Source organism: Grus americana, chromosome 18 (genome assembly GCF_028858705.1).
Source record: "Grus americana isolate bGruAme1 chromosome 18, bGruAme1.mat, whole genome shotgun sequence".
Taxonomy (NCBI): domain Eukaryota; kingdom Metazoa; phylum Chordata; class Aves; order Gruiformes; family Gruidae; genus Grus; species Grus americana.
The window spans coordinates 6,959,376-6,970,030 of NC_072869.1; the positions used below are offsets into that span (position 1 = coordinate 6,959,376).

General features: G+C 43.4%; 1 protein-coding gene across 3 annotated transcripts in view; it reads right to left on the reverse strand.

Annotated features, from left to right (window-relative positions):
- Positions 1 to 10,075, reverse strand: part of ABCC3 (ATP binding cassette subfamily C member 3) — a 49,832-nt gene extending 39,757 nt beyond the window's left edge. For all 3 annotated transcript variants that reach the window (XR_008579717.1, XM_054846276.1, XM_054846275.1), the window contains exon 1: positions 9,937 to 10,075. Coding sequence is in view for 2 of the 3 variants with exons in the window: in XM_054846276.1 (XP_054702251.1) it covers positions 9,937 to 9,966 (30 nt within the window). In the remaining variant the exon portion in view is untranslated. The remainder of the gene's footprint in view (positions 1 to 9,936) is intronic.
- Between the last annotated feature and the right edge of the window lie 580 nt (positions 10,076 to 10,655).

Sequence of the window (10,655 nt, forward strand, 5' to 3'; positions counted from 1 at the left end):
AAAGATAGGGAAGTGAATAACTGAAAGTAACAACAAATGGTATCTCTTGTAGAAGAAATTGTCAGTGAGAACTTAAATGCAGAGGAGAATCTTCCTGCCTTTCTTTTGCCCCTAGTTAAGGTAGATATCCTGCCAGTGAGTTTCACTTGTACAGCCTGGAGGAAAAAAAAAAAAAAAAAAAAGGTTTTCTCTTGGCTTTACCACACAGCCTCCTCCCAAGCACAAGGACGGCTCTGCAGTTACAGCTCTGAACCTCAACACCAAAAACACCAGGGCTCAGTCTTAGCTACAGCACAGGCTTCATCTCAGCATCTCCATGTCTCACCTCCCACTTTTAGCTGTTGTCCATCTCCTCTGCTTTGTCCTTGCTGGTAAGCAATTTGGGGCAAACTCTAGTAATCATTTTAAAGCACAAATGCAAACAAACCTCTGCTCCAGGCCTCTGGAAAGTTGTCATTTTCAAGTGGCCTTTTCAGAGCAAGATCATTCTTCTACAGTTCCAAAGGAACAACTTCACCCTTACGCACAAAAGAACTAACATGCTTCATTAACCCACAGTGACTGCACAGCCCAATTCCTTCACATGATTATTTTTTTTATCCCCTCCCCTCCACCCCCCCCTTAAGGCAAGGCAAAAGATAATGACATTGTCCACTGCAACAACACAACAATACTGCTTGGAAAAAAAGGTGAGGTTTAGAGGACGTAAGCATTTATAGTACTGCATGAACCATACAGTTAATAACCAGAAATAGCATTCCTCCGTTTACAAAGCACACTGCAGTGGTTATCTACATTAGTGAAGGACACCATGAAGGATGCTGAACTTTCTTCCACAGCAGTAAAAGGATCTTTAGTGGCTTATTTTAATGGATCAGATAGACCTTGCACAAGTTCATAGCCGATATGAGCTAGCTTATGGTTGTGGAGTAACTACTCACAGGTTTTTCCTTGAGTTGAAGTGTTATGGTACAAATGGTACCAATCACACAATGCACTTGAGAACTGTGGACCAGACATCCAAAAAAAAAAAAAAAAAAATCAATGTATGGGCTTAGTGACAGGTGTTATACAAAACCATAAGTTTCTCTTTCTTCTCCTTTTAGTTTTTGAGTTTTAGGAGTAGAAGTTCAGAGCTTCTCTGCCATCATGAACAAAAATGAGTCAGAATGAAAAAAAGTAGGTTCATATTCTGCCACAGTCATGTAACCCTGGGAAATGGGTCTTTCAGAAAAGCACCTACAGCTTAAGAGAGGTAGTAAAGTAGAAGCTGACCACAAGAAATACCTGCATCTAAGACAACATACACCTAAAGTAAAAGTAAAATCCATCTACTTCAACTGTTTTAGTAGCAGACTTCTCGCTTGGACAGAGGGACATTTGTTGACTTGCAGAGGGGAAGGTATAGTGCAACCATAGAGGTATGAATGCTCATGAATCAAAAGTGGGATTGAGTGGTAAAGGAAACAGGATCATTCTTCCAGCAGAAGAAATTCCCCAACTGTCTTTCAGAATTGATCAAAGCTATATACTGTTGTAGGGAAAACTTTCTGTTAATTGCATCATCAAAGGCCTTTACTATGGCCTTGTGCAAGTACAGAAAAAGGAGTGGGTTGCTGCATTTCAGCCCAGTGTGATCATGGTTGAGGGGGGAATATCCTTAATTTGAGTCATCCCATCTCCGTTCAGTTGAAAGGAACAGGGTAAATCCAAGGATCATAATGAATGCAGCTCAATTATGAAAAGGTAGGAACTAAACTAGCTCCAAATGAGATGGTTCCTGCTTTATTTTTTCCCCTTCCCACCCTGACTCCTCCATTTTAAACTGGCCCATCCAGCTGGCCTGATGTAGAATAACAATCAAAGGGATTATCACAAAAAAAGTTATCATCAGTGCTGTTCTGACACTCCTCATGCCTAGCAGGAGCTGGAACCAACAAATTGACTGCAGCAATAATGAGATTTTAGTGTCCAGTCAAGGATGTCTTTAACATGACAGTAGTGCGGGAGTTTGGCGGGCGGGCTACAAAGGTCACACACCATCTCAAGTGCCCGAGGTTGGTCACTCTCTTCAGCAACAGGGATACTCATTAGGGCAGCACCAAGAAGTCAAATGCAGCAGCAGGCTAGAGGGCAAGGACAGACTCTGCGTGCTAATGAGCTTTAATGCCAAGATTAAGTTTGGTTTATCACTCACAGAACTGACCTAAGCTCACCTAGCGTTACAGTGACCTAGACGAGCGTTACACTCTAGCTATACTTTCAGAGTTAACTTGTACAAACCATACTCATTTCTCAGTCCACAGAGCTATTTATTTCAGTCACTTTTATTCACAAAAAAAAGAGTGAAATCCACAGTCTGGCCCTAAACCAGAAAAAGAGCTCGCAAAGCACCACTACAGGCAGCATCTCTGGGAAATGTGTGCTCCTATGCCTCCCCCCACTCTCCCAGCTATTCTCTCTTCCTTTCTTCTTAAAGTTAAGGTTGTCCTTCAGTGTTGTTAAACCAAAAAATTCAGAGAAAAAGAAAAGATAGGATCAGGTAACTATGGAAAAGAAATATGTTAATCATGAAAGTCAGAGCAAAGGCAGAAAAGTCCTGGTACATTGTTCTACCCCAACCCAATTGCATGCACAGCTTCTATCCAACACTAAGTGATGTGAACTTAAAGCTTAAAACTTGATTTTTTTTTTTTTCCCAACACCTAGGAAATTCCTATTTCTGAAAGAATCACATTTAACTACGATCTGTACAAACACCCTGCCACTGAATCTGCCCAGCCAGTGCTGGTAGGAAGAGAGCAGCGCCATCCCTAAAGAACTGCTGTAAGACCACAGTGGCCAAATTGCAACACGCTTACAATAACCACGTTTCAAATACCCAAACAAACCAGAACTTTCACACTTCACCACAAAAAGGCTTAGACACGGAAAGTGAATTTTTGCAGGTCATCAACATGTAAGCAAGAGGTAGCAACTCTGTATCAGGGCAGGAGAAAAAAGGCGAAAAAGAAGCAGACAGAACAGCATTGCTACATATGAAGATTACCACTGGCCACAATTTTCCATCTGATAGATAGATCTCTTTCCCCCAGAAGATATACCTTGCTTCTTCAAAGGAGACAAAACATTAAAGCATAAAGTTTTTTACTGCTTTTTGTTCCACTTTGCCTGGTCTCACCTCCCCTTACTGTCATAAAAAGATGATATCCAGAATGTGGAGATTTTTCCCCTTTTATGTTTCCATGTTTCCAAATGTCCATAATAAAAAAAAAAGGGAAATGAAAGGAAAAAGTTGTATGTGCAAGAGGTGGGGGAGATTCTAGGATAGAAGTCATTCATCTGGGGGAGGGGGGATGGGGGGAAGGAGAGAGAGAGCAAAGGAAGAAATGAGCATTATACTTCTTTTTTAATTGCACAAGTGTCAAATGTATTTCTGTATTCTCAGAAAGTTTGGAAACTAAATTACTTTGACATTTGAAACAACTCCCGTGAAGTAGTTTTTCTTCTCCCTCTCCTGAATTTCTTATTCTGTTCTAATTCAAAGCTTTATGATGCCGGCATGTGACATTACTGTAAATGACCTAAGCTTTATTACATCAACTTCACCTCTCACGCTGCCGTGAGATTAGCACAGGGACAAGGTGCCAGCTCACGCAGGCCCAGCATGGAATCAAGGCTGTTGGTTGTACAAAAGCCCGAACGTGTTCCTGGGAAGATTTCCGGCTGCTTGCTGCTATGCTCTCCTGCAGCTCAGCCAAATAACGTGCGGCTGGATAACGGCCCATCACATTCTCGGCAGTATCAGGAGACAAATGGAGCATTAGCTCGCTGGAAAAAATCAAAGATCCCATTTAATAGGTTTCTCAAAGGAATTTTTTTTTAAATTAAATTTTAAACAGTAATAGTCTCTTCATTTTAATATATTACAAATTTGCACATGTAGAAAGGAAAGGATTATATCTCCAGTGGCATAGCAATTTGCCTACCAGGTAGGTTAGGCCCATCTCAAAATGCTTTATATTCTTAACTGTAGCAATCAAATAAGCTCCATTTTAAGGAGCTCCTCATGCAACTCAAATTTTGCTTTAGATATTATTTCTTTTCAAGAGATGAACTTTATAGTATTCCTAAGTCCCAAACACTACATGTACCAGCTATGTCACTTCAGCTAAAACAGTCAGAGCTATGCCCGGGGAGGAACAGTTGTGTTGAAAGCTGAAGAACATATGAGACCTTGAGTTTTACTACAGAGAAGAAGTCTCCCTGTGGGGCTTTAATCCTCTGCTAAAGCAAGGTGAGACCTTGCCTCCCCACCAGCTGCCCCATCTCACAGCATCCTCAAGTTTTACTGTCCCACCCCTAGGAAAAACATGAAGGAAACACACAGAGGGATGAGCAGGTTTTTGTGCCCAGAAGATCTTTGTGAAGCATCTCCCACAAAGCCACAGTGCACCAGGGGGGAAAAAAAAAAAAAAAAAAAAAAAATTCTTCTCCCCCTGGAAGTTTTTTTTGTTTCTAAAATTCCTTTTTCCTGCAACTCCAGAATTGCAACCAGGAATTCCTGAAGGGATTCAACCAAGATTGTCACCACCAGCATCTGACCCACGTATCAGCTGCCCCCATTCTCCTGCACTGAGGACAACTGTTCATTTGACCCATCACTGAGCTAGTTTGAAGGAAATGGCAATGACTGCTTTCCATGAAAAAGATGAACAATCACATTCACATATTCTACTGAAATGAATGTCATTTTCATGAGTGTCATTAATTGACACTGTCATTTAAGGACTCCATAAATCCTTGATATTGGCAGTTTTCCCTGGTATTAAGTTTTGCTCACAAGTCTCAAACCCAGACTTTGTCTTTCCCAAAGAGATTCAAATGCAGTCTATTATACCATTTACACATAGATGAATGAGAAGAGGTCCTGGATAATACTCCAAATCTAATGATAAATATTTATACTGCTCTTGAAATTGAGAATCTGAGGCCCAAATCCTTTAGCTATAGCTTCCATTCAACTCAACTCAACTCAGTAATCTTAAAATCTTGGAGGGTGTGAGCTTGAGTACTCAATTGCTTTTAAGTTCAGGATGTTACCAACGCAGCTACCCTTTGAGAGAGTGTAACTTCATATATGTGATGTCTGAAGAGACCATTAGAGTTACTTATTTTGATCTCCTAACACGAGAAAGAACACAGATACCTGACGTGATTGTGGATCACCTGCCATGAAGAGATTTATAGAAGTGGGATTCAGATAACTATCTGAAGTTGGATGCAGTTAACAAAGACTATGTGGAGATCTGCATCATGTTTAAATATCTATGAACACTGAAGATTCTGTGTTTATCACAGTGTGGCAGAAGAGGAAGCTAATATATAAAGAACAGCCAGTCTGGATCATGCTACCATACTGCAGAATCCCTCCTTTGCTATGACCTGCTACCACCTTTTGCTTCACTCTTCCTCTGCTGGAATGAATTTAGTTGAAAATATAATGGAATAATTGGAATTCAATGTTTTATTATTAATTTATGGCCAAATCACATGAATTGTGGTGGTTTTAAAATAAACTTGTACACATGTTACAAGAAGTACATTGTTTGTCATCTTCCTTGAAAGAAATATTTCTTCCTTACTACAGCTATCCTAAGTCATCTTGAACTACAAAAAAAGTAAGCACGACACATGATGAAGCAAAAGGGGAAGTTATGCAGAGGGAAGACTCATGGCACTTTGAGCCAACAGAGCAAGAAGTTGCATTTCCAGAGAGCAGCGTGACTTTTAGTCCAAATCTACCAGAACTTCACAGAATGACTCAAGGTGAAGGAATATCCACAAACCTAAAGGTTAAAGGGGTGATTGTATAAGACTGTCTCCAAGACAAGACTGAGGTATTGTTTACTTCTGAAAGTTGCTGCAACTTCCTGTTGAATTACTCAAGAGCCTCTGGATAAAGAAGGAGCCAGCACTCCACATGGGATAAAAAAAAAAAAAAAAAAAAGGTAGACATCTGTCAGGGTACCAAGACACAGGGTAGGCAAAGAAACTGAGCTCTGTGGGCTAAGCAGGATCAAAAGAAACAAGCCTGGATCTCATCCACAACCGACTAGAAGTTGTGGTCTCCCCTTTGAAGCACTGTATCACTTGTCCTCCCATTTCCTATTTATGCTGTTAAAAAAAAAAAAAAACAAACCAAAAACAACACACCACCAAAACCACAAGCTGCTGCTTAAGCCTAGATCCCAACAGCACCCAAGTACTGCAGAGCACTTCATGTTTTATCCTCACAGCAGCCATAGAGCCACTTCTTACCCAGACAGCCTGAGCCACAGAAAGACAAAATGTCTTTACACTGGAACAGAATTTGGTTTTCTAAGCTCATGTTGTTTAGTCCCTAGGCCAAAACTCTTTTGCAGCAATCACTCCCTAGGAGATCACTTTGCTCTCCTCTCGGAGGAACTGCTCACGTTTCACTACAGTGGAGGACATAAGCAACAAATAAGCGATAGTTCACCAGTATCTACTTCTCAAGCACAGAGATTGTGGGTCACATAATTGGCACGCCTACCTAGCACACTTACTATCACATAGAAAATATGTGACACAATAAATAGGAGGTAGTTATGGGCAATAGTACACAACACACCTAAGGACTGCCTTGTGTGGGTATGTGCTATCACATTCATCTCCTCCCGAAAGGCAGTTAGCATGGGAACACTGATATTAACAATTAGCTTTGAATTCTCAACTGAAGTAGACAGTGTTCAGATGATGAGATTGCTCATACTGCATTTTGAAAAAGTAATGTTCTGGTTGTTCCTCTTTTATATATAAAATACCGTATATTTGTATTAGTGACTTACTGATTGAATGTTCAACAAGTAAAGCAGTAGGTGGAAGCCAGAAGCTTTTATAGATTTCTAATGTGACCTACAGCGTTTCCTTTAATTTCTTATTTCTAAAATGGGTTGAACAGGAAATTATTTTGCCTTTGCACAAACACAAAAAACCCCAAACTGTTGACATTTCCAGCAAAATTCCCCACCCTGCATCAGGGTGAAGAGTTGAAACCTTAACACTTTTGATAAGCCCCAAAAAATCCAACCTAAATCAATCATCTATTAAGGTTGATACATTTCAATGTAAACATTTTCATTAACTAATTCTGAACTGTTTTGTTTTGATTCTGACCTCCTTTTAACAGAAAAGTATTGTAATTGGTTTAAACTCCAAAACAAAGAGCTGTTTAAATGGGAACAGCACGTTTCCTTTCGCACTAAACAGTTTTAAAACTGACACCAGTTATGTCATTCATCTTCCAAAAATATCTAGGTTTTCTTTGACAAAAATATGGGGAAAGAGACTAAGTTCATCAGCTATGAAAAAGTGAATATTAATACTGGTTCACATTTTATCAAGTTCTTGATCTGAACTGCAAAGCTGAACACCTTTAGTTTGCATGCACTGGCCAGCAACTGCCTTTCACCCTGTTCTTCCTTCTTCAAGTACACAGCAGTATAGGAAACCCCAACTTTTGTGCTTGTATTTCAAAAAGAAGCCTCCACCTGCATTTTCTTCTGAAACAGCATATTTGCACAGAAAATCATTTCAATGTGACTGTCATCTACATGGTCATCACTTAAAATCTCTCATAAAATCAGTTCAGCGTATGTACTCCTGTGAACAGAGAAAAAGCCACTGGCTACCAAAACCAGGATATAAGGCTCATGGTCACCGAGTCCATTCTGCTGTTCACTGGCTCACATGTTCCATTTCACACAGTTACTAAACACCATGTTTTAAAAACAATTAAATACATGGAAGATTGTTCTGACTCTAAATAACTCTGGATCATTCCGAAGAAACAGAACAGGTCTACATTTAGTAAGTAGCTTGCCCATTTGCTTAAGGAAGATTGCTGTTCTCAGTCAGTGTCCTTTTATTCTTTAGTAATATTTTACGTTGAAGTCTAAGGATGGGATAATTACACAAAAAAATAAGTTTCTGGAGAGCCTTGTAACACGTGCTTGACATCGTCCTTCACAGACTCAGACAGAAAATGCAATCCTCTCCCAATCCAAACTACCATGTTTCAGATCAGCTGGAGTGAATCACATTTGAACTATTACTTTGAGCAAGGCTGAAGGTACATTTTTAAATTATTATTTATGCTTTGTTAAACACATTTAGATTTCTTCATCATTTATGCTGTAAAGAAATGTTTATTAATTGAAATACCTTCCCTGGATTACGTTTATATTACTTCCTGCAAATTTAGTTTTGAAAAGTCATGGCAATATTAAAACTAGGATACACTACCTGAGCACAGCATACACCAGACACAGCACTACAAAGGGTACTGTGCTTGAGTGTCACAGTACTGCATAAAGTACAGAATGATACATTTATTTCATACTTAAAACCAGCAAAACTGCCAGAACAGTTTTGTTGTTCAACAAACTGTTATCAAAAGCTTTGGCCATGAAGAATAGCTGCACTACAAGCCTTCCTTGAGAAGATAAGACATGCTTCTCGAGGCAGTCAATAAACTAGAGAGCAGTGTTGATCTGTTTGTGCTTGTTCCTGTTCTATAAGTGTTTATAGTAGAAATAAGGTGAAAATACGTGTTTGAGCAAGCTTATCTACCAACTGTTGTAGCAGAGAGCATGCAGAGCACTTGGAAACTAAATCCAAGACTGAACAAAGAAATGTAACCAAGGGGCTTAGGAGCCTAAGTACTCTTTAAAAAAGTAATGTTGGGACAGTTCTGGAAAGCTAATTAGTTATCTGGAGTTCAGCATTAAATCCTCATAGCCAATTGCTTGTTTTGTCCTTTAATAGCTTTCTAGCAGTGCTTCATCTTCAGACATTCCTTTTCATTCCTGCTCATCTTTCTTTGAAAAAAATCCCCCTTAAGCTAAATCAATATAAAAGAGAAAGGCACATGCAAAAATCATGATTTATTGGAGGGCAGTTCCAGGTTCACCATAGATACTCAAACCCCCATGGCTTCATATGGTCTAAAGCATCAGCCTACACAGCACCAAGAGGAAACCGGCACGCTGTACCTTGGGGGAATACTGCACCAAGTACTTGGAACAGTTAGCGCTTACACACTTCACCATCTGAGCAGACCAGGGCAGCAATTTCCAAACTTTCCTGCTTACAAACACAGGGCCTGCTGCAATCAGCCTTTCCAAAAAGCTGACGGCTCCAAATATGAACATAAGTCACTGCAATCCTCCGAGGCTTGTGACCAGCCTTGGCTGCTGTGAACCCGTCACTCTTCAGCTGTAACAAAGCACTTAACGGGGAGCACCTTCCCGCCCATCAGAGGGGTTCTGAGGAGCAGCAGCAACACTAAACCAGGACCCCTCAGAAGAAGGCAACAGCCGAGGCCCAGAGGTGGGCTGTGGCTGTTAGGAGAGCTGCAAGAAACATCGCATCTCCTGCAGGAAGGCCAGAGCTGTGGCATGGCTTGGGATCTTGTGAGGCCCCCTGGGGTCTTAGTTCTGGTCCGAGATGCTGAATCTCGAACAAGAAAGGTGCTACCGGCCCTGCGCCTGGCCCTGCTCCTCAGCCGGGCACGGCAGGAGACACCGCACCAGCCGGCTCTGGGGACGGGTAGCTGCCGGAGCTGAGCGACCAAGGGGGAGATGCAGCTCAGCCCCTCCGAAGCCGCAGGGCCGACCTCTCCGTGCCCGCCCCGGCCCCTCAGACCCGGCTGGGGGAGCACACGGCCCCCTTCGTGGGGAAACCCCCCGCTTCTCCTCCGCACCGGGGCAAGCCCCGCAGCCGGCGCCGAGGGGGCTGGTCTCCGCTTCACCCCGGCCCCTCTGCGCAAACCTCCGCGTCCAACTTTCTCCTCAGCGAGGGGAAGCCCACGGGAAGGGGAAGGGAGGCGGCACGGCCGGCCGCGCTGCTTACCCAGAAGCGGGACCCGCAGAAAGTCTCCATGGCCGCGGCAGGAGCTCAGAGCCTCCTCCAGGCCCACGCCGGGCACCAGACTGGGGGAGAAGCCGGTTCCTTTCCTCCTGGGCGGGCCGGGGGCGGGGAGCAGTGGGCCCGGCGCGCCCCGTCCCGCCCTCCCCGGCGGCGGTGGGAGGTGCCCCCGCCCCCGCCCCGCTGCCTTCGCCCCCTCAGGCCGGGAGGCGCCGGCCAGGGCCGCGTCGCTTCGACGAGGCTTTCTGAAGCCGTGAGAAGGTCCGAGGTCTCCCTTCGGCGGCGGGGCAGCCCCTGAGAGGCCGGGCACCGCGTGTCACAGGGAGGGAAAGGGGCTGCCGCAGCTGTCCTCCAGCCCCTATAGCCCGGGCAGCGCTCCCGAGATGTGGCTTCTTGCTTTTCAGGGTTGACCTCCCTGTAGAAGGACTAAGACCCATGGGAAACGTTTCCCCTGGGCACTGTGACCTGCTGGGACAGCCAGACCCCTGCTCTTGGAGGGGGACATTGGTGGTCCCCACACGGCAAGCAAAGGGTGGGCTGAGGGACGGTCACCAGGGTTGCTGTGTGGAGCTGGGGCATCCGCTGGGTTTGAGGCTGACTATGCCCATCTGTCCAGACCACCCAGGCTAACGTTAACGTCTTGGAGACGCCTGTCACCTCCCATTTAGAGCGGTGTGGAGTGTGATTGCCTCAGCGGGACTAAA